The following is a 24,675-nucleotide window of genomic DNA, read 5'->3' on the forward strand; positions in this document are numbered from 1 at the left end:
TGCTTTATTTTCTGTGGCTCACCTTTTTTTTTAGGTGCTGCCTGCAGTGCTGGGTCCATCCCTTAGAGGTGCAGGTGAGATGTATTTATATTGGCTGCCATGATACATGACTCATGCCTGGGTCATGCTGCCCCCCAGTGCTCCACTTGAATGTAATCGCTCAAGTTAGGGTCGCCTGAAGGTCTGGGCAGCATGTGGGTAATTTTACCCACTCAATGCTGCTTGAAAATTGTCAGTGTGCATCGGTGGAACTCAAACCTAGGTCCTTGGGCTCACCATGCCCGCACGCTGACCACCCGGCCACAGCGTCCCTCACTCACCTCAGTGGGATGCTGAGGATGCTGATTAAAGGGAAAGACTGGGGTGGCAGAAGGCAAGGCTGTGGAAGGGCCAAGACGCCTGCTGTGGCTGCCTGCTGTGCGTAAGAAGTGCCTACAGTGAACCTTCGTGTTCAGGGCCACACTGAACAGGCTCACTGAGGCCTTTGTGGGGCCTCTTTATTGGTAGCACTTAGGCAGAAGACATTTTCAGTTCTTAGTTTCTTGCAAAGCTATAGTGATGAATATTTTCATTAATGCATTTTTCCATTGTAATGTTTCAAAGTGATGAATGTTTGAATCAGATGGAGGGGGCAAGGTTGTGAAGGGTGCAGAAAAGAGGAAGGATGTGAACCGGGAAAACTGGAGACCACCGCCTCAAGGCTGACCACACACCTGCAGGACTCACAGCCCCTCCAGCCAGGCTGCTGGTAAGAATAAAACAACAACAACAACAACAACCCCTCTATGGGAGCTCCCAGAAGGAAGAGGGTGACAATTTTGCACAATTTAGTACAGTACTATGTATATACAAAACAGTATATATTCCCCTGTAATTACTGTCACTTTTGCTACAGCCACAGTTCGGCTGCACAGCCTAACAGGAAAAAAGCCTTATTGCACATAAGGAAGTCCATCACCACAGGTATAAGACAAAAGAATCATAGACCAATTATATATATTTGATAGGATCCAAGGTTGATGCGTGAGGCCACTGAGTCAGTGGGCGGTACAGGCGGAGGCGACGGAAGGACAGAGATGAACCCGTGAAGGAAGTCACCGGGCAAAAATTTTAAAGAGAATAGCTATAATGTTTGCATTCAGTAGATAAGTAAATACATGATTTTGTATAAAAATATTCAGACTTCAAGCTAGAACAGCTGAAACCTGAGAATAGCTGTAACAGTTGTGTTCTGAAGACAAGTAACTACAGGATTTTGTACAAAAATATTCAGATTTCAAGAAGGAGTTGCTAAAATTAATATCACGGTCAACTTCAGAGCATTTAAATTAGTGTGTGTGGTCTGGCATTACACTACCCCTCTACTGGACAGGCTGGTCACTGGCTACCACTACAGGGTGCGGCAGAAGCTGCCCCACGGCCGCAATGACAACTACACAGTACAGGAAGGAAGGGACTACGGAGCAATGGAGGGAGGTTCTGCGGAGGGGAAGGACTTACAATGGCTTATCTTTCATTCTCTGCCTGCTGAGTGCTGTCTCCTCTTTCTTCTTTACTTCTTGAAGTAGTTTGCACTGTAAAGAAAATTATGCACTATGAATTTACAATATACAGGATGGAGGCAGGCATGACAAGTATTAAGGAGGTGTAAAACAAATTAATTTCCCAGGTGTCCTAACACTGGAGGGTGAAAACAAGGTGCCTTTTGGTCATTGCTGATTTAACCAGTCCTGCTTGCCCTCTCATATACAATAACCTTACTCTTTCCAGCTAAGAAAGCTGAAAGTGAATGCTGGATAGAGTAGTAATTGAAGTGTGGATGAGAGGTTTGGTATGGGTGTGACAGCGAAAGGAGTAGATTGTGGAGTGGTGGAGTGGGTGGTGTGGTGCGCTGAGATGGTTTGGGCATGTGATGAGAATTAATTTGTGAAGGGAGTGTGTGAGGGAAGGATTGAGGGTGTGTGTGTCAGGGGAAGACCCCCTGTGAAGTGGATCAGTGGGGTGAATGAGTATTGGAGCGGGAGAATTGGAAGTAGCAGGATTGAGTGTGCTGAAAGGGAGTGCCAGAACAGGGAGAGAGGGATGGAGACACTTCTGCCGCGGCCACCCTCTTGAGGGAAGTTCTCTTAGGGAGCAGGGCGTCAGAGATATAGATAGAAGCAGTTCTGTTTGGCTTGTCTGGTGACAATGAGAGAATAGTGCAAACAAGGCTTGATGTGTATACCCATCAATTATTTTGGTGTGACCAGCAGCGTATATGAGTGTGTATTTACCTAGTTGTGATAATAAAGGGAATCTGCCAAACAATTAAGGTTCTTTGTCCACAGTGCACCAAATCTTCCTTAGAGGGAACCTTCCACTACCCTAGTCTAACTAACCCTGCCTTTCCAAACATTTTCAGATGGTGGAGGTCAAGTAAGTTAGCTGGCCACTCAAGACTTCTCAGGCACTTTCATAAAAAAATCACATTGATGACTTGGAAAAATGTAAACAGCAACCTTTCCTTCAGCACATTTAAACACCATTCCCCAGTCATGGCTGTGTTCTGAAGCACAAACTGTATCAGCCCAAGACATGGATAAGGACCTTAAGCCACGCGGTTCCCTTTGGCTCAGAGCTAGTGTAGTAATGGCAGTAGCAGTAGTAGTAGTAGAAGCAGTAGTAGTAGAAGCAGTAGTAGTTGTAATAAATCCATGTAAAAAAGATGACCCTTAAACCTGTTCTTGAAGAGCTTAAAAATCTAACCTTCCCTTGAATCTTGTATGCAGTATATTTTTGCTTGTTTGCCATATTCTTCACAACCCCAAACCTACCACTTGGGGACGTATTCGGGTTCTTCACAGGTCAGGGTGTCGGGGCTGAACACAGTGTAGTCGCCGCAGCCCACCAGGCGGGGCAGGCCCTCCACACAGACAATGTAGCGGCCGCAGTCCTGGGTGGCATAGCGAGGGTGGGGCAGGAACTTGGCGGCGGGGTCCTTGCTATCCACGTACGCTGGGCACTTGAAGCCAACGACCTCTGCAAAATGGGGAGGAAATTGAGTAAAACCAGTAAGGATAGAGACAAATTTAGGTATTATTGAGTAGGCTAATTGCAATGTCAGTAGGCTGGACGCGTGAAGCCAATGACCTCTGGAAAATGGGAAGGAAATCAAGTGAAATCAGTCAAGCTGGAGTGAAAACTTTTGTATAATTTAACTGTGTAGCAGCGACGGGCCAAATCTGTGGCTTTACCGTGTAGCAGCGACGGGCCAAATCTGTGGCTTTACCGTGTAGCAGCGACGGGCCAAATTTGTGCCATGATATAAACCCCCCAAAATAGATGATACATAATCTGATCCCAAATGCTTTGATATATATTATGAAATGGTTTGTATGAGGGGTGATTTTTTTCTCATTTTTCTCGCTTGGAGGGACCATTAAGAAACATGAACCCCGCTGCTACCGGGTTAAGTGGTTGAGTTGCAGTGTCAATAGGCTGGGCACTTGAACCCAACAACAACTGTGATATGGAAAGGCAGGTGGGTCAAGCTGGTCAAGGTATATGAAGATTAACATGTGTATACTTTGAATATTTAGCTGCAGTGTACCTTAGCTGGGCACTTGAATCCACTGACCTATGTGGAGGATGTGGAAAGGTGGGTCAGTGAGTAAAAAGGCACTATACTTAAAATAAAATGTACTCAACTATTTTGCATTGGTAATTCATGTTATTCCTCAGCTTAATTTCAAAGAGAAGTTTTCCTGACATATGTATGAGCTGGATGGGTGCACAGGAAAAGTTGGAAGGTTTTGTTTAGTCGGCGCAACATCTGTGGTCATATGCCGGAGAGAGACAGTACGGGGAGGAATTATAGGAGAAGGTAACAGATCCCAGGAGACGGGACACAACCTCCAATTAATACCTGGTACCCATTCACTGCTGGGTGGACAGGGGTGTAGGATATCGGAAAAGCCGCCCAAATTTTTCGACTCCGAGGGTACACAGGAAGTAGAAATAGATCCTACCCACGGGATTTTAGTACCATGATTTTTTGGAAATGTGCAGCACGCATGGAGCTTCCATCATGACTATTTCCCATCACCACAGGGAAGATTCACTGGGTTTTCAAGGATGGTTTTCCTGTTCAAGATGCAGAAGTCATGTAAAACTATCACTAGGATCACAAAACAGTCCATGAAAATCCCCAAAACTTTAACGATAGGCTATTCAAAACAGACGAACTGACGTGCCGATAAGCTTAAGAATGTGGACCCTAGTGACTTACCCTCGGGATTGCAGTACTCAAGGAGGTCGGGCCAGTTGCAACCGTGGATCCTCTCGTCATAGGCCAGGCCGGGGGTGCAAGGCTCGTCGATGGGCTCGCCGTAGACACACTTGGTGAAATAAGTCTCGCAGGGCCCCTGGGAGAACAGGCCGAAGGAGTACTCGCAGGCGCCACGGGCCAGGGGAATCACTGTGGGAGGGACAGAGATGAGATATGGGTGCCCTAAAGAACAGCAGCTTGTGGTGCTAATGTTTGCATCTGTGCTAAGGGAAAAAATGCCAGGCAGTGATATTTTAATTCCTCTTCTACTTTCTGGGCCATATAAGTATCTTTGTTATCCTTCAAATTATAGTTTTATGAAGAAAAAAAAAGTTAATGTACTGTAGGCTACTCATAGAAACAAAATACTAACCAAAAAAATTTCATTTACACAGAACTGTGCACGACAGCTGCACTTCATAAACTTTATTATCACAATGTTAAATTTATGTTGCTTTATGACAAGTACTATGGGTGACATAACCTTGGCCTACAATTTAACATTCTCTGGCAAATTGAAACTACTCAAAACTATCAAATTTCTCTGTCAAGTCTATACTGTATACCTGTGAGGCAGTGCATGGCTTAAGAGCTCAACAGCCTTCACTAATAACTGTCAGCCGTGCAAAGAAAATGACTGGAATGTCTTAGAATGGGTTAGCCTCACTGAACATTTTGTTTGAACTATTATCAATATGACCAGACTATTACACCTCAGCTGATGTCATTTGTCCTCAGACGTTTACACTTACCATCTCTGGCAAGCCTTTGACCCTCCCTCTCTAGGCTCTAGCCCCCTGCTGATGAGACTGCCCTTCCCCTCCGCCCATCACTCCCTCCCTGTGCAATCTGGGGTCCGCATATGGCCTGAGAATTACTCGGTTTACAGACAGTACTCGGTTCCCCCATCACTGCTGAGAATTGACAAACATGGGAGTTCACGTCCAAATGATAACACTTATTCATCACTTCTTATATACAGTGGACGTGCACCGCGTTAACCTTCCGGGAGGGTGCAATGCGGCGCTGGGCAATAGGCTATATTCTTTATTTCGAAGCCCAAGCGCACACATTTGAGAAGGCTGTTGTAGGAGTTTTGGGGATTTGCAGAGGTAGTTTTACGACCTTTCTGGTAGTCTGATTATTCTTTTGTGCCATGGACCTATAAAAGCACTCATTAAAACGCGATTGATCTCACTTTCGGCCTTTGGAAATAGTTGTGAGTGGCGGAAGCTTCTGAAATGACTCGTGGCCATGGGAGCGGGGCAGGAATTCAGCGTTGCCAGATTGTCGTACTCTGCCTCTTATGTTTGCCGAGTTCCGACCCAAACACTGCTTTCATCACCCAAATAACTGCATTCATTCATGGTAATCGTTTAAGTGGTTAATTATTGATGCTTCTTGGCAAGTTATGGGACAGACACCGATGAATATGTGGCTCTGAGTACGATAATATGGCAACGGTGGGCAGAATACGGTGAGGGGAAAACATTGGCCAACGCATAACTCTGGTCGTTACCCACATGATAGAGATATAAGCTAGATATCAACGGCGTGACTTCCTGGCAGTATGGTGAGTGTGAGGCATCGCTGCGGCATAATAAGCCTATAATGCAGATTACCGTACTCGGAGCATCACATATCCCGGCTTCTCACCCTTTAAATATCACCAGGAAACAAGAATAATTAACCATTTCAACGATAATAGCATAAAAAGCCAGTTACTGGGACACAGGAGACTGGTTTTGGGTTGGAAATCGGGAAATATGAGAAACTGAGTACGACAATCTGGCAACGTTGGTCCCACGCCCGCCCGCCGCAGCCCTGCCTCGAACCAAGCGATAGGCTATTTCACTGCTTCACTCCCTTCAAATAACACCAAATGCCCAGTATCTAATGTTCTTTTTTATACATATCCTTTACCTGGATGCTTCTTATGTGCATGGCTTATGTTATGTGAGATGAATAACGGTGTATCCGCACTGCGAGACGCTTCAGGACAGTCTTATGTTAATGTTTCGTCTTCTATCTCACTTAAATAACACTATGATGTTTATTTTTTATATTTTTTCAACATATTCTGTACCTGCATGGTTTATGTACATAGTGCGAGATAAAAGATGTGCCCGCAAGGCGATGTTCTCCTTTAACACTACGCCATAGCCTGGCAGCGTCATGGACCAACTTACACTGGTTCAGAACTTTCGTTACGCCAAATACGCAGCTTTGTATGAGTGTTTGAATACTTATTTGCAAAGATTAAATTAAATGAATGTTTTTTTAGGTTATTTTATCAAGTATATGTATTGCAATAAGGGATAACAGAAGAAACTGTCCCCAGGTAGTGACACACCTGCCCCTCGTGACCTGCCCAAACCCTCTCGCAAGGTGACGCCATGGCAGGTGGACGCGGGGAAGTGCCCTCCGGCGATATCCACCGCCATCCGCCCATCCCTGCCACTCAGCCGCCTACAGGTAAGCACACTAATTCCTTTGCATGTCGACAGCACATATCAAGCAGGTAATACAGCCTCGATGTTATATATACTGAGATTTATTAAGATATATGAGATCAGGTATTACATCGTTTTATTTCGTAATGGCTGGGTGCTTAGAAGTGATGCAGAAGCTACTTCCTGAGGCGCGTTTGCAAAATCTTAACACAAGTGACGAGATAAATGCAGAAAGTAAAGCTTCGATGTTATATAACTTGAGATAATGGCTGAGAGTGAGTGACCATGTGCTATTGGCTCGGGTAGGTATATTGCATGCACGTGTCTGTACTGTGCTTCCATTTATGTACAATACTTTAATTACTGTCTACGTCAATTTGAATACACGATGGATTTTCTAAGTTTCAGCGAAAAAAAAAAAAAGTTCGATGCTAGCTTGCGACCACGTGGCGTCACCCATAGCCCCCATAGCAGGTACCCACGCGGCCACCTGCTATGGGGGCTATGGGTGACGCCACGTGGTCTCATCCTATCCCCGCGCGGGCAACTGCTATGGGGGCTATGGGTGACGCCACGTGGTCTCATCCTATCCCCGCGCGGGCAACTGCTATGGGGGCTATGGGTGACGCCACGTGGTCTCATCCTATCCCCGCGCGGGCAACTGCTATGGGGGCTATGGGTGACGCCACGTGGCCTCATCCTATTCCCGCGCGGGCACCTGCTATGGGGGCTATGGGTGACGCCACGTGGCCTCATCCTATCCCCTCGCGGGCACCAGCAATGTCGGCTATGGGTGACGCCACGTGGCCGCATCCTATCCCCGCGCGGGCACCTGCTATGGGGGCTATGGGTGACGCCACGTGGCCTCATCTATCCCCGCGCGGGCACCTGCTATGGGGGCTATGGGTGACGCCACGTGGCCTCATCCTATCCCCGCGCGGGCACCTGCTATGGGGGCTATGGGTGACGCCAGGGCCGGATTTACTTGCTTGTGGGCCCTAGGCCAAATATATATATATATATATATATATATATATATATATATATATATATATATATATATATATATATATATATATATATATATATATATATATATATATATATATATATATATATATATATATGGCAACCCTGCCACACACAGTACGAGTCTGGTGACTGCGGCAGTTTCAAAAGAGCAACCTGCATTGTGAGTCAGTAAATTTAATTTTGTGGAATGAATATGACACACAAAAGTTGATGAATGTGGATTTTTCTCGACCATTGGGCCACCACAACTTAAGTCCCCAGGACCCCAGTGGGCCCTCAGTTACCAGTGGGCCCCAGGCCAATGGCCTATGTTGCCTATTGGCAAATCCGGTTGGGTGACGCCACGTGGCGTCATCCATATCCCGCGCGGCAGCCTGCTATGGGGGCTATGGGTGATGCCACGTGGTTCATCCTTCGCGCGGGCAACTGCTATGGGGCTAATGATATAGCCCCCATAGCAGGTGCCCGCGTGGGGAGGGGATGGGGCCACGTGGCGTCACCCATAGCCCCCATAGCAGCTGCCCGCGCGGGGTGGGGATGCGGCCACGTGGCGTCACCTATAGCCCCCATAGCAGGTGCCCGCGCGGGGAGGGGATGCGGCCACGTGGCGTCACCCATAGCCCCCATAGCAGGTGCCCGCGCGGGGAGGGGATGCGGCCACGTGGCGTCACCTATAGCCCCCATAGCAGGTGCCCGCGCGGGGAGGGGATGCGGCCACGTGGCGTCACCCATAGCCCCCATAGCAGGTGCCCGCGCGGGGAGGGGATGCGGCCACGTGGCGTCACCCATAGCCCCCATAGCAGGTGCCCGCGCGGGGAGGGGATGTGGCCACGTGGCGTCACCCATAGCCCCCATTGCAGGTGCCCGCGCGGGGAGGGGATGGGGCCACGTGGCGTCACCCATAGCCCCCATAGCAGGTGCCCGCGCGGGGAGGGGATGTGGCCACGTTGCATTTTTTTTCTACTGTTAAGGATTGCCATGGCATTTGAATAGCCCCTTATTACTATTGGCATTGTTTCTGCGCTGAGCATTTCTGAATGTGACGACTGGCGGAAGGCTAGGCCACGCTTAAAACTAAGTGTATACACACACACACACACACACACACACACACACACACACATAATATAAATAAATAAATAAATAAATATATATATATATATATATATATATATATATATATATATATATATATATATATATATATATATATATATCTTTCTCTCTCTCCATATATATATCATGGAACCCTCCCTCTGACACTCCCGACAGCCATATACTACATACATACATACACACAAATATTCATACCTACATATATACATGTATACAGATACATATCCATACATGCATTCATACATATACATACATGTATTTGTGCACATATACACATGAATGCATACATAATGCAGAGTTGGGCACCTAGTACACAAAAAGTATTGTAAGTAATGGTACTTGTACTTTTAAAAAATTGCAGTTATTACCGGCACCAGTAAAAAAAAAAAAAAAATAAATAAAAATAAAAAAATAAAGGACCAAGTACCAACTTGGTACAAGGCTCAGTACTCAGTAAAAGAATATACAATTAAAGTAAATTTGCCCAGTACTGTTGTTCTTTTACTACTTTCATATAATAGATGAATAATATGTACCAAGTACTGACAAAATATGCTTAAAAATGTACTGTTGGTACCAATATCAGTACAAAAACAAAAATTGTGTCATTACTGCTATTGTATATATACGAACAGTGATGAATGCCACATGGCATCATATGGGAATTGGAATGGTTCCAGTAAGAAAAAAGAGTTAAACAGGACTGATGAACTAATGGAGGGCGTTTTGCTTCGCTCACTTGCCGCTTCCACCCCTGACGGCCCTCCTGAGCAAGCCCCCACGCAGCTACTCTATCCATCTCAAGCCCCTTCTGGCAGGATTGATCAACTTGCTCCAGCCTGATTTAGATGGGCACTCCCCTGGTCTCCTTCAGTTAGGGGTGTCACACAAAGAAACAACATGCAGGATTGACGTCTGGGAATCGTCTCGCATGCCCATATAGCCGGAATTGGCATTCATAGATTGACCTGGTAACAAGCCCTTATCCAGTTTCATGATGTAGTCACTAGTTTGACACAGTCATTCCAGTGATACCCCATGATCCTCCAACGACACATGGTACCAAAGGCATCAACACGCCTCTCCAGGTCACTTTTCAGTGTCCGTGTCTCACAGCCATACGGTAAGACAGGGAGCACAAGCGACTTAAGAGTTGAATCTTCGTCTGCCTACATAGGTATTGACAATGACAGGTACTTGTTTCGAGCAAGTCCATAGTATTGTGAGCTAGGCCCATTGTATAATGCAAGGGTTGCAAGGTTATGGGGAGTACAGAGTTCTTAGCAACTTATCATAGGCTTGCTGTCACATCACTCAAGCTTTCTGTCAGGTTAATAAGAATCTTTAGATGTAACCATACTGTGTTTCACCTCGGGAGACTGAAAGACTTGGCAAGTGCCCAAGAGTATACAGTGACAGTGGAGCTGGAGCTCCATGAGAATTTGGACAGATGCTTGCAGCCTATGTTAATCTTGAGGAGGAGTTTGATTCACTGCATCATGAGGCACTCCGTTGGTTTTCTACAAGGACTGATGGTCTATTCATTAGCCTGTACTCTCGGACTAAGAGTGCTACGAAGAATGTGTTTGTGTGTGTGTGTGTGTGGGGGGGTTCCAACTTCTTTCCCATGAACATGAGAGAAACAGGTCTCCATCTGTCTCATAATTTTTCAACACTTGCATGGACTGGGTATTAGGTAGGGATGTGGACCTAGGTCATGGTGAAACACCTAAAGGAATTACTGTACCAGGGTCACTGACCTACTCTTTGATAGTGATGCAATCATCCTCACCAAGTCACTGGAGGTCCGACTGAAAGATCTGACTAGAGGCGTTGGGCACGCCACTTACCCTCAGCCTTACGCTCCCCACAGTCAACGGCCCAGTAGTAGTTGCAGTAGTTATGGACAGCACCCTTGCCATCGAAGAGGAGGCCATTCTCGCAGTATTCCTCAGTCAGGGTGCCGTTTACACACAAGTAGAAGGAATTGCAGTCGTTAGGGTGCGGGTACGTCTGGACTCCTTCTTTCTCTGGGCACTCGTTGTAGCCAAAACCTTGGGCTGTGGCTGCGGAGGGAAAGGGAAAGTTAGACCGATGTACAATTGCATACCACAGAAGCCCTGTTGCCCAAGGGGAACAAACTGTTGCTGCAATGTTAAACGTCTTTTCCTCATTTTCCAGAGGTTGGTGAAATTTAATGAAAGTTTTTTGTCGGTGAAGATTCCCGACTCAGTCTCTGTCATCACATTCTTAAAACAGTCTTTTAGGAGAATGAAGCCTGAAGTAATTTATTTTTAGCGTTACAAAGTATAATGTGTAAATCATGATACAAGGTAACCATTAGTGAAGACGATTTTTTCATAAAGTTACCATGAACTGTCTTAACGAGAATGGTCGAAATACAAAATTTATCATCTACTCTACACAGAGTATATATAGTGAATAATATGAAGGACTCATGTTACTTTCTTCAAGTGTGGCAAAGACTGAGGTAAATATTACACTGCCCATGGAGGATGTAATGGCTGTGAGGTCTATAGGCTGCCTGCAACACCTTGTAAAACATTCTCTGCAAGTACAATTCTGTAATCTTACAATGGTAGACGTATGCATGGTAACCTTCAGTGTATTCTTTTATTAACAAATTTTCTCTGACAGTTCCCATGCATGGACACAAGTTGGAAGCTGATGCCAACATCCTCATTACAATCAGCTGTCAGTGGTTTGTACCAGGAGCACTGGAGTGAACCATGACAATTCACTGCTTGACCCACAGCCACCACTGATTAAAGGTATGTAAGACGTCCTGTTCTTATGAATTGTCAGCATGGGGTAGTGTGGGAAAGTACCTTAGGACAGGCATCCATTTGTCCATAATTCATGTCTGTGTCTGTAATCATATTTACCTAATTGATGAGTGTCTCCTTACAGCTACTAACTCTTCGTAAATACATTTCCTTCATTTTGAGCTTCGACTTATCCCTCTCCCACTTTGTTCTTCTCAGACAAAGCATTTCTCTCAAATAATCCTCCTCATCATGGGCAAACCCACTAGCAATAATTATTGTACCCATAGTACCCTCGTTGTTGCTGAAGGGCCGCGATGGTCCAGGAGACCCCACTCACTCTGCCACACCCTCCCTGGCAGCCTATGCCTCAGCCATTGTTTGTGTCTGGCTGATTTCACTATTTCTGTATATCACTAACAGTTTTCCTTGATTGGGTACAGTACAGTACAGATGTACTACAGTACAGTACAATGTACAGTATGAAGCATTCAGTAAAACCCCTCTGAGTTGGCATTCTTTGAGTAAGAATTACAGCAGATATTTTTTAAACTTGAGAACTGTCAGAAAAATTAGAAAAAGTTAGTAAAGTAGGCATTGTGCTATCTATTAGAGAGTCAAACTGAGCCAGCGGCATATCATTGTGACACAAAAGAGAAGGAGGTGGCAGCATCAACCTTCCATTTTTTTCTGTCAAATCTGTCTGGCTGGGGATCAATGTGGCTGCTGCTCCTTGTATTCTTTTGATCTTGTTTATCTGCCCTTTGTGTGTGGGGACCATACTACTTCTGCATATTGTAACCTGGGATGGGTCAGAGCCACAACCACTCTCTTTATCATCTCTTTGCCCATGTAATGAAATGCCATTCTGTTTATCAAAGCTACTCTCTCCAACAACTTTGTTACCGTAATGCGTTTTTCAGGTGACAAATAATCCTGGACCAACACTTCCAGGTCCTATTCCTCTTTTACTTTTGTTTTATACTGTCATTTCCCATTGAATAACACCATGACAGCCTTACAGTGCCTTACTCTTTAAAATACTGTGAAAGGGTTGAGTTAAAATACTGGGAAAAAAAAATAATGCAAAGGCAACTGCACCAGAAAAATATATGAACAATAGGAGAATACCAGAAATCTTGTGGTTACTCAACAGCCTCAGGATTCCAGTTTGCAGTCACCACCTCCACTACCACCACTACTACTGAGGTGGTTGACTCAGTACAGACTTAAATGAGAAGAGCTTTTTGAATGTCTAGGAATGAGGGTTGAGGTTGTGAGGCATGAATGAGTGAGGAATGTGAAGGGAATGAGGTTGTTGGTTGTGCTGGTGAATGAGTGAGGAATGTGAAGGGAATGAGGTTGTTGGTTGTGCTGGTGAACGAGTGAGGAATGTGAAGGGAATGAATGAGGTTGTTGGTTGTGCTGGTGAATGGGTGAGAAATGTGAAGGGAATGAGGTTGTTGGTTGTGCTGGTGAATGGGTGAGAAATGTGAAGGGAATGAGGTTGTTGGTTGTGCTGGTGAATGAGTGTGAGGAATGAGTAAAAGTTGGGGTTGTGGAATGAGGAGATGAGAGGTTATAAGTTATGGATGGTCCTTCTAATATCTGGAGAAGAATGAGTAATGTGAGTAAGTGAGGAATAACAAAAGAATATGTATAATCTGGACCTCTCTGTGTGTGTGTGTGTGTGTGTGTGTGTGTGTGTGTGTGGAGGGGGGGGGTGGGGGGGGTTATTGTGTGAGTGTGTGTGTATGATGAACTAATACGTGACAGAGAATAAAATGGGACTGCAAGACATAATATGAAATGAATTGTCACAGGTTTCAGGAGATGGTAAGAGGTAAAATTCAGTTTGAGATAAATATATTTCTAGGGAATATGGTGACGGTGGTGGTAGTGGTCAGAGGTATGGACTTCATGTAAACTAAAGTTCTAGTATAAATAAATGTAAGGGAATGCAGAGGCAACACATGATGGGTGGTGGGAAAGTGGAATGAATATAGTGATGGTGGTGGTGTGGTGACGGTGGTGGTGGTGGTGGTCAGAGGTACAGATTGCAATGGCGCTGTGTTCAAGGACTCTGAAAACCACTTTCACTTCACACACACAGGCCAGCAGCAGCAGCAGCAGTAGAAGCAGCAGTTTCATCTCTCTCTCTCTGTCTGACTTTTTAATGAGGGAGAAGCTCATAAAACAAATTGTGGTGGTGGTGGTGATGGTAGTGGTAAGCTATAAGGTGGGGATTCAGGGTGGGGTTTTAGGGGTGGTGGTGATGGTAGTGGAAGCTATAAGGTGGGGATACAGGGTGGGGTTTTAGGGGTGGTGGTGATGGCAGTGGTAAGCTATAAGGTGGGGATACAGGGTGGGGTTTTAGGGGGTGGTGGTGATGGCAGTGGTAAGCTATAGGGTGGGGATACAGGGTGGGGTTTTAGGGGGTGGTGGTGATGGCAGTGGTAAGCTATAGGGTGGGGATACAGGGTGGGGTTTTAGGGGTGGTGGTGTGATGGGGTTAAGATCTGTTTTATGGACAAGCCGATATCTCATCTACTTAACTAAATGTCCTTCTGTTGTCACTTAATATTATGTCTCATTCTAACTTTCAAAACTACCCAAAAACCAAAGGAAAGACTGTGGAGATCAAAATAGACGTGAAAACAGCGATGAAATTTCCTGACCCTGAGGGGGACGAGGGGGTGAAGCCCCCTTCTTTATCTGGTCCCTCGGTGAGGAGACAAATTCAATATCTCTTCATTTGCTTCTTTAAAAGTGTTGTGAGGCAAAATACTGCAATATTTCACTAAATTAATTTAGTTTCTTTAAAAATGTAGCAGAAAAAAACCCACTGCCCTCCATGCTTTACTTTTTGCACACAAGCCATTACAGGGAAAACCTGGCAACGGCAGTGACTTCCGGCCACCCGCTTACCAAACTGGCAGAAGGGTGAGTACAGCCAGGCTTCCCGTGACATGCGCTCCATGCTCATGAATTATATAAGTGCAGATTTTGAATGTGTCAACTTGATTTTAGGCAAAAAATAATACATTTTGTCCTTCATAATCTCAAGACACCTGCCATGCCAGTAGCCATTGGTGCTCACTATTTGAAAGGCTGGCAGGGAGCACCACACGTATACAGGCACTCACTCACCCAGCCAGCGGGTGTTTCCTCGGCCAAGACACTAACTCCTGCAGGGAGGCGCCAGGGGCTCGGCCTTCCTGCACATGTAAACACACCGCCATGGCTGCCTGACGGCTGGCGGCCTGAGCATTACGTGCACAAATTTATTATGCAAAGTATTTATTTTCGCCGAAAATAAAGCTGATAGAGTTAAAGCATGCATTTATATAATACATTACATGGATTTCATATCCCTCAAGGCCTTGTTAACCTCTGTCAATCTGATAATCACAAGAATGGAATGGCAGGTGCCAATTGCAGTTGCCAAGTTTCCCAATAATGGGTTTTGTTTTGCAAGAAATACAGCAAGATGAACAGTGCTATCTCATCTCATATATTTTCGTACGAAATTATTTGAGTTATTACTCAATGAAATACTGTTGAGATGTTCCTCACAGCCATGTTAGAGATGGAAATGGGAGTTATTGCGTAACCCGGGGAGTGAATGGCACAGTGCTGCCCCCTACCGGCCGGCACACAGTTTGAAAGAGTGCCAGTGACGGCGCGGCGGCGGCAATCAACGGGTGCTCCGCCACAGGCCAGGCCAGGCTGGGACTTCATGAGTGAATAAAAGGGCGGGTAAAAAAAAACTTGTTCATTTTAATCTCGTTCTCAACTTTATCCTGTTACTCCAAGGACGACTGGGAGGAGGGGGATAACTCATTTGGGGCGGGAGGGAATAGACCTGTTAACCGGGGAGCCTGAGTGGAGGAGGAGGAGGAAGAGGAAGCAGAAAGGGATGGAAACTGAACAAATACATGATAAATCAGAACTTTGAACTACAGGAAGCTAAGAGGTGAAGGAGGAGGAGTGATTGCCTAGACTTTAAATGCAGGAGGCTGGGAGGAGGAGAAACAACACAAGGGAATGATAGATAGACGTCAAAAATAGAATGATGAGAGATGGAAAAGGTGAAAATCATGAAGAAGCAAAAACAATAATAAGTTGAACATCACACCAGGCCAAATCCAGAGAGGGAGAGAAAGAGAGGGGAAGGAAAATGGAAGATGAGGGGAATAGAGAAGTGAGTGCTTGGCTAGGTCTATTTGTGTGTGTGTGTGTGTGTGAGTGTGTGTAGGGGACAACTTAAAAAAATAGTGTCTGGTTGGGTAAAAGAAAAATAAACAGACCAAGGCTAAACAAATAGAAATAAGGATTCCAATAATATCATGCGGTTATATAGAAATGCAATACTAAATAAATAAAAAATGCATAGGGTGGCAGATGAGGGGATAGAGAGGCAACTGACTGTAGGTGTAGAAACTGTAGATAGATGAGGGTGTGTGGATATCTGATTTACATAGATTTACATAGATATTCAGACCACACATCCCCTATGGTCTAGATTAGGTGATATGTCCTTAAACTCAATTGCACTTATATTAAATCACCTGCCATCAAGACTTTGCATTTCTACTCTAGTGAATATTAAGTTGAAGGAAGTGTCGATCAAGCTTGTCTTCAAATGAATCAGTCTTGTTGTACTGGATTGCTGAATATTTTGGACAAACTCAGTGTATATAGAACTTACGATAAATAATTAAGAGAATAGAAATACGAGAATAAGATGGAATTACGTTGTTGAGCATAGTAATAATCCTGAACAGCTTGGCGAGAAGGGAAATTTGTCTGTCCAGGACAAAGTCAGTGTAAAAATAATTCAATCAATAAATAAATCAGAAAGAGAATAAGGATAAAAGAATAGGATGAAGTGATTTTGCTGAACATAGTAACAATCATAAAACCTTGGACTAGGAAGGAACTTAATCCATCGAGGGCAAACAGTCTGTTCAGAAATAGATCGGTCAATAAAAAAATCATAGAGAATAGGAATAAGTGAGTAGGATGGAGTGATTTCGCTGAACCTAGTAACAATCATGAACAGCAACCTGCCATTCACTCAACTCTCCCTGAATTAAAAGGCACACAACCTGCCCTAACAAGAGTGGTAACAGCCTGACGCATACCCTTCCAGCCCTAACACATGATTCGGAAACTTAACGGCTAACAAAGCATCCAAGAACTGAGACATGTGGGCCAAGAAGACCTGGGTGGATTAAATACATGTAAGCAGGTGGGCAGGAGGATGGAGAGCTGGGCGTCTGTTTAAGGAGAGGCAAGGTATGAATAGGGGATAGATTTACAAGGTTAGGGAAAGAAGAGGAATAAGAAAAGGGTTGAGGCAGTATAAGAAAGAGAAGAGAAGAAGGGAGATAAAGCAGGAATGGATGGAGGAAAGATGGAGAGAATGGAAGGTGGATAAGGGCAGGGCTAAAAGGGTAGGTGGGTAAGGATGGAGACACATGGGCAAAGATGAACTGGGTGGGTATGTGGATAGGTGGGTATGAAATGAGACATGGGAACAGAGGTGAATAATTATTAAGTGGGTAGGTGGGTAGGGGCATGGATAAGTGGGTATCTTTGAATGGATAGGTGGCTGGGTGGGGTTGGGTTGATAGGTGGGTAGGAAGAGACATGGAAACAAAGGTGAACTGGATGGGTAGGTGGGTGGGTAGGTGGGTAAGAATTAAGACAAAGGAACAAAAGGTGAACAGGATGAGTTGGCAGGTGGGTGAGCGAGTGTGTTTGTGTGTACCGTTGTGAGGTTCGAAAGGGTACCTGGTGTCCGCTAGCAACAGGAAGGCAGGACAGGTAAGCTGGTCAGGGCAGGGAACAGAGAACAGGTGATGAATGAGAGGTGTGGAGAGACCCAGGTATATGTATTTCCTTGTCTGAAGTGATGGAGATTAACATGGAAGGACTGAATGGGTGCAAAACAAGGTAAATTACAGGTAGACAGTGTAAAAACAGGTAGAGGATGCAGGTGAATAGGGAAATGAGCTTGGCAGTGGGTGTATTGGTAGGTAAGTAGGTACAGGGGTTTAGCTTGGTAAGTAGAAGCTTGTTAGTTAAAAAGAAAAGGAAGGCAACAGACAGAGGTGAGAAAAAAAAGTCAGTATTTGGGTTAGTGGGAGTAGGGGACTGGCAGTTGGTGTGTTAGTAGGTAAGTAGGAATAAGGGTTTAGTTTGGTAAGTAGCTCACCAGATAAAGAAAAGGAAGACAAAAGATAGAGAAGTTAGGTCGGAATATCAGCTTGACAGTGGGTGGGTAGGTCGGTAAGTAGGAACAGAGACTTAGTAGTATTTATGTAAGTAGAAGGCATAGGTATGTACTTAGAAAAAGGTGACTAGTTATGTAGGCAATGGGTGGGTAGGTCGGTAAGTAGGAACATAGGGTTAGTAGTGGGTAAGTAGAAATTTCAGGTGTATAAGTAGAAACAGGTGACTATATAGTAATGAAGCAATGAGTATATAAGTAGAAAGTTTAGTTATATAATTAGAAACAGGTGACTAGCAATAAGGCAGCAAGATTGTAAATATGAAGGAACACACTAGCTAATATTTATGTAAGTAGTTCAAGGGTGGTTATAGATGTTTAATAATAATGATAATAATAATGATAATAGCCAGGTACAGTACTTACGAGAAATGTTAGTAGTCTACCTAAGCATCGCGATTCCTATGTATATTCAGAATCCTTACGTAAAGACTTCTTAGGTAATCGGGAAGCAGGAGGATTCTCGGATAGGTCCTTTACTTGCCTCCAAGGACAACTAGGATCCCCCCCTCCCCCCCCTCTGTCTGGCTAGGACCAAGGTGGAACAGTACAGGTGGGGAGGAGGAAGAGGAGGAGGAGGAGGAGGTTTGAGGGACAGGAGGTGAACTAGATGTATGGAAAGGATGTGAAGTAAAATGTCAGAGCAATAAAGTAGTTTAAGTAAATGAAGCTAATTGAAAAAGTAGGTAGTAAAGATTTAAAGTAAGAAAAACTTAATGGTAAAGTAGTTAAGGGACAAAATATAGAAAGTTAAGTAATAAAAAGTAGTTATCAAAAAAGTAAAGCAAATGTAAAGTAACTATTAAAAGAAATAAATTAATAAAAAGGCTTTAAAAACTTGATTGCCCACAAGGTTATGGTCATATAAGAGTGGATTAGGACTCTCAGTAATGGCTTCAAGTTATACATAATCAGATCCTACTCAATAAGGCAAGATTTGATTCAGAAACAGAGTGGCGGGTGAGTGCAATGGGCTTGGCAGTCATTTGGGGAGTGCCAATACAAGACACCTTCATGGAAACGTCATCTACATTCATGGATAGGGAGGATAGGTGTTGCCCAGTGTAATCAAACTGGTCTCTTGCAGTCTCCTTGTGTTCCTCTAAGCATGGATAAGGCGGAAGGGGATAGAAGGATGGTGGGAGGTGTTAGCTAGTGTGAGAATATTTAGGGTAGATTTATGGTATTGATGGTAAAATGCAGGAATATGGGACTTAACAATAGAGGTACAAGGAGAGTGAGGTTGCTGGAAGGTGTTGATTGATTGTAAAGATTAAGTGTGAGTAAATAACTTTAGATGGGGTATACATAGAAGGAGACTGTTTTGGATATATAATGAAGTCTAGCATGTGAGGTTTAAGATTAGGTATGGAACTTGATGATAGGTACAACAGCAGTGAGGTTGATGGTAGGTATTTAAGATAGATGGTAAAGAGCAAGTGTGAATAAGTAGCTTAGGAAGAGGAACATATAAGAAGATTGTTTGGGATAGAAAATATAGCTTAAAGTAAGAGGTTTAACCCGGTAGCAGCGATGGGCCAAATTTGTGGCTTTACCGTGTAGCAGCGATGGGCCAAATTTGTGGCTTTACCGTGTAGCAGCGATGGGCCAAATTTGTGGCTTTACTGTGTAGCAGCGATGGGCCAAATTTGTGGCTTTACCGTGTAGCAGCGATGGGCCAAATTTGTGGCTTTACCGTGTAGCAGCGATGGGCCAAATTTGTGGCTTTACTGTGTAGCAGCGATGGGCCAAATTTGTGGCTTTACTGTGTAGCAGCGACGGGCCAAATTTGTGGCTTTACCGTGTAGCAGCGACGGGCCAAATTTGTGGCTTTACCGTGTAGCAGCGACAGGCCAAATTTGTGCCATGATATAAACCCCCCGAAAAAGATGATACATAATCTGATCACAAATGCTTTGATATATATTATGAAATAGTTTGTGTAAGGGGTGATTTTTTTTCTCATTTTTCTCGCTTAGTGATCATTAAGAAACATGATCCCCGCTGCTACTGGGTTAAGATCAGGTACCTAGACTGAGTTTGGTGATAGGTGTTACGGGAGAGATGATAAAATGTAAGAGTGAGTAAAGGGCTTAGGAATACATAGAAGGCATAGAAGGAGGCAGTTTGGGATAAATAGTCTAGTGTATGACGTTTAAAATTAGGTAGAAAGACACTGAATTTGGTGTTAGATGTCAGGCAGAGATGGTAAAATGTAAGTGAATAAGGACCTTAGGAATATATACAAGATAATGACTTTGGAAAATAGATAGATGTAAGTGTAAGGAACATAGGATTTAATACAAGGATAGTTAGGTTAATGAGAGATGTTTGGGATAGATGTTAAGCTGTAAGGTTTAGTAAGGGGAATAAGACTGAATACAATGCCAGTTAGCAATGGGAGATATTAGAGACATATGATAAAGTGTATGACTAAGGAACATAAGGAGAGATACAAGGACAGTGAGGTTAGTAGAAGTTTGGGATAGGACAAGGATGAGAAATTGTAAGCATAAGTACTAGCATAAGAAGTTTGAGGATAGGTACAAGGCCAGTTAGTTTGTGATAGGTTATATAGTGTAAGGATAGGTATAGAGACATAGAGGATGGGTAGAAATAAGGAAGGAGAGTGGATAGGTGTTAGTGAGTGAATTATATTGTATGTAAATAAATGAATAGGATAGGTGTGGTTGTATTAGTGAAGTGGATTGAAGAGAATGTACAGCTTGATTATTATTATTTTTTTTTTTTTAATGTTATTGCTCCTCCTTCTCCTCCTCCTCCCTCCTCCTCCTCCTCCTCCCCCTCTAGAGCTCTTCCATCCTATCAGCAATCATTTAGCCTTCAAAGTTAATTCTAGTCTGCTCTCTCTCTCTCTCTCTCTCTCTCTTGACTGCCACACCCAGTTCACTCCACATTCAGTCTGAACCCACCTTGCACACACACACACACACACACACACACACACACACAGTTAAACCACACTCACCACCACCACAACCTCCTCCTCCTCCTCCCACTGCTAACCACTTCCACTGAAACCATTACCTTCCACCTATTGCGACCACATGAACAGCCCACACATCTCCCACTTACAACAGCTCCCCCTTCCTTCCCCTTTTATACCACTTCAAACTGTGCGTCCCTTTCCCTTCCCCTCCTCTTTCCTCTCTTCCCCTTTAATCTCTTCTTATTCCTGTTTCTTCCTCTTCCTTTCCTCTTATTCCTCCTCCTTCCCCCTCCCTTTCCTCTTCATTTTCCTCTCCCCTTTAATGCTATATGCCTTTTTTTTTTTCCTCTGCCACAGTCACGAGTCTACTCTCTCCTCCTCCTCTTTCTCCCTCCTCCTCCTCCTCCTCCTCCTTGTTTACCTTGATCTACCTCCCTTCCTTCCATTCCTCGCCTTCGTTATCTGTTTGCTCATATATAATGCATTCATGTGTGCTTTTTTGTCTGTCTGTGTCTCATGAATCTATTATTGGAGGTTTAGTTGTGGTGATGGAGTGTGTGTGTGTGTGTGTGTGTGTGTGTGTGTGTAAGGAAGCTGGAGGAGGAGGAGGAAGTAGAGGTGGAGACGGTAATGTTTGGAGGAGGAAGAGGAGGAGGAGGAGGAAAACAATGAAGTGGAGGAAGGAGAAGGAAAAAGAATAGCGGAGGAGAGAAAGGGGGAGAGGGGACACACACACACACACACACACACACACACGCCGCGCCTTTCACTTCATTGGCGTGCTAAGAATGTTTTTCAACCTCACACTTCGCCGCGATCATTGTTTGGGGAAAGTTTTGGAGAGATTTGAGAGAATGTTCATGTCTCCGCTTAGATATTAGTCATTTTTTGTACCTGTCTGTTATCCACTCTCTCTCTCTCTCTCTCTCTCTCTCTCTCTCTCTCTCTCTCTCTCTCTCTCTCTCTCTCTCACTTTTTTTTTGTACCTGGGCGTGGTCAAGCGTTGAGAAAGACCAGCAAGTCAACACACCTGGCCCCGGGCAAGGTCAACCACACACACACACACACACACACACACACACACACACACACACACACACACACACACACACACACACCTATAATTAGAGTTACTACAGAGAAGAAAGGCGCGTGTATATGTGTGTGTGTGTGTGTGAGAGAGATAGAGAGAGGGAGAGAGAGAGAGAGAAAATCAGCATCAATAAAAAAAAGTGAGATATGACAAAGGGAGGGATAAAAGACATAAAAAGGGTGAAGACGTAGACTATGATATTTAAGAAAAGGGCGAAGGTGAGGGAAAGAAGACAAAGGGGGAGAGAAAAACAGAATATTCAAGGCGAGGGGGACATAGACAAAGGGAGGAGGGAAAAAAAAGGAAAAAAAGGAGGGTTTGGGCCCGCTTTGAAGGTGAAACTCGATAAATTACAATAAAATATAACTCACCATTAGCTAAGTTGAGAGGGACAGAGAGGAGGGGAAAAAAGGAGGGTTTGGGACCGTTATGAATGTGGAACTCGATAAATTACAATAAATAAACCAAAAATCACCATTAGCTAAGTTGAGAGTGATGGAGAGGAGGGGAAAAAAGGATGGTTTGGGACCGTTATGAATGTGGAACTCGATAAATTACAATAAATAAACCAAAACTCACCATTAGCTAAGTTGAGAGGGATGGAGAGGAGGGGAAAAAAGGATGGTTTGGGACCGTTATGAATGTGGAACTCGATAAATTACAATAAATAAACCAAAACTCACCATTAGCTAAATTGAGAGAGACAGAGAGGAGGGGAAAAAAGGAGGCTTTGGACACGTTATGAATGTGAAACTCGATAAATTACATACCGATACATAAAAAAACTCTATAATTAACATCTTTAGCAATAACTAGAAATGGGTATCGTTAGTTTTATGGGCGCGACGGTTTTTGGTCTGAAATAGGCGGATGAAAGAGGCTGAGTACGACAATCTGGTAACATTGGAAAGGGGTTGGGAAAAGGATAAACCAGAATCGAGGGGAATACACGGCTTCGAGCATTGCACAACCGATATAAAAGTTGAAAGCACATACCACAGAGGCCATAGTACACTGTTGCCCAAGGTTACGGTGGAGGAGTGACGTAGGGAGAGGAAAAACTGTTAAAAATATGATAAATAATGAAAATGTGGTATAGAACGGCTATCAACGTAACATATATACCAGAAAACGTTGAAAACACATCATAAAAACCGTAATACACTTTATCAAATGCAGGAAGATGAGGAGGGGGAGAAGGGGGGATGGAAGAAATCGAAGATGAACACTAGGAATGAATCGCTGTTAAAATATGATAAGGGTATGATAAGGGTATGCAGAATGGACATCAACGTAACATAAATGCCAGAGGAAAACGTTGATAACACCATGTAATCTGTAATATAATGTTCCGTAAGAGGGGGAGAGGGGGGGAAGTGAGGGAAAAATCGAAAACAGAAAGCACGTCTAAGAAATAACGACTTCCAATTAACACCACAAATAAAACGGCTTAGAAACACCCACTCCAAGGGATTCTATATATGCACAGACAATATCACATACCGAGAGCCAGTAGGGCGGAGAGGACGGCCGCGCGGAGCATGATGTCTCTGGTGTGAGGGTCCAGCACTGACTGAGGGCGAGGGAGGTTCGCAGGCAGCGGTGCCACGACCAAAGACAGGCGTCGAGGCCACTACTCGCTGCCTTCTTGGGGTCTGGCCGCTGCTTCCAGGGCCGAAGGGAAGAGCTGGAAGGAGGTAGAGGAGTGGGCCATAGGATACACTGAAGGGAAGAGGGATAAGGAGGGGAATAGGAAGGAGGGAGCTGAGTGATGAATGGGTCGAAGGGAAGAGCTGTAGGGAGGTAGAGGAGTTGGCTATACAATACACTAAAGAGAAGAGGAGTAAGGAGGGGAATATGAAGAGAGGAATAGGAAGGAGTCGAGTTATGAATGGTAAAGGAAAGAGTGATGAATGGGTCAAAGGGAACAGTAAGAGGGGAGGTAGAGGAGTTAATACAGGGGCCAAGGGATGTATTTAGGGAAGCATAGGGCAATAGGGATGCGAAACAAGGTCATTACTTTTTGCCTTTGTGGGGTCTAGCTGGTTCCAAGGCCGAAGGGAAGGGTTAGAGGGGAGGTAGAGAAGTTAATACGGGGGCCAAGGGATGTATTTAAGGAATGATAGGAGGGAGGGAGGAGGAACTGTCCATTATGTTTTACTTTTTGGGGGTCTAGCTGGTTTCAGGGGCGAAGGGGAGAGCTGGAAAGGAGACAGGTATAGCTTATAGGAGGAAGTGAAGAGAGGAAGGGAGGGACGGCATAGAGAGGCTGAAGAGGAGGAGAGATGGAGGGGGAATAGACGAGGAGATTATAGGAAACAGAGTAGAAAGAGGAACGGAGAGAGACAAAAGGGAAGAGTTGGGAGTTATAGGAGATTATTGGAAGAAGTAGAAGGCAGTAGAAGGAAAAAGGAGTTAGTGGAGATAGACGAGGAGATCATAGGAAAGTAGAGAGAGGAACGGAGAGGGCCAAAAGGAAGAGCTATAAGGGAGTTAGAGGAGATTATAGGAGACAATGAAGAGTTGAATGGAAGAAGTAGAAGGAAAAAGGAGTTAGTGGAGATAGACGAGGAGATCATAGGAAAGTAGAGAGAGGAACGGAGAGGGCCAAAAGGAAGAGCTATAAGGGAGTTAGAGGAGA

General features: G+C 44.4%; 1 protein-coding gene and 1 long non-coding RNA gene across 2 annotated transcripts in view; one reads left to right on the forward strand and one right to left on the reverse strand.

The window, feature by feature from the left end:
- Positions 1-982: 982 nt before the first annotated feature.
- Positions 983-23,696, reverse strand: LOC126983337 (protein obstructor-E-like). The gene is made up of 5 exons (XM_050836054.1): positions 23,538-23,696; positions 10,758-10,973; positions 4,268-4,456; positions 2,814-3,018; positions 983-1,574 (listed from the first exon to the last, which is right to left on the reverse strand). Exons 1-5 carry the CDS (start codon positions 23,575-23,577, stop codon positions 1,553-1,555), a joined length of 672 nt encoding a protein of 223 aa, XP_050692011.1. The 5' UTR covers positions 23,578-23,696; the 3' UTR covers positions 983-1,552.
- Positions 4,464-24,675, forward strand: part of LOC126983339 (uncharacterized) — an 89,595-nt gene continuing 69,383 nt past the window's right edge. The window contains exons 1-2 of the long non-coding RNA XR_007735803.1: positions 4,464-6,781; positions 11,566-11,699. This is a non-coding gene — a long non-coding RNA (uncharacterized LOC126983339). The remainder of the gene's footprint in view (positions 6,782-11,565; positions 11,700-24,675) is intronic.

This window comes from Eriocheir sinensis, chromosome 53, assembly GCF_024679095.1.
Source record: "Eriocheir sinensis breed Jianghai 21 chromosome 53, ASM2467909v1, whole genome shotgun sequence".
In the NCBI taxonomy this organism is placed as follows: domain Eukaryota; kingdom Metazoa; phylum Arthropoda; class Malacostraca; order Decapoda; family Varunidae; genus Eriocheir; species Eriocheir sinensis.

What these genes read in the sequence shown, in the direction of transcription:
- LOC126983337 (XM_050836054.1), bottom strand. Translation starts at nt 23,577, where the DNA reads ATGCTCCGCGCGGCCGTCCTCTCCGCCCTACTGGCTCTCG. An exon ending in CTCCGCCCTACTGGCTCTCG is followed by an intron (nt 10,974 to 23,537) that starts GTATGTGATATT and finishes TTCCCTCCGCAG; the next exon opens with CCACAGCCCAAGGTTTTGGC. An exon ending in TGAGTACTGCAATCCCGAGG is followed by an intron (nt 3,019 to 4,267) that starts GTAAGTCACTAG and finishes CCCATTTTGCAG; the next exon opens with AGGTCGTTGGCTTCAAGTGC.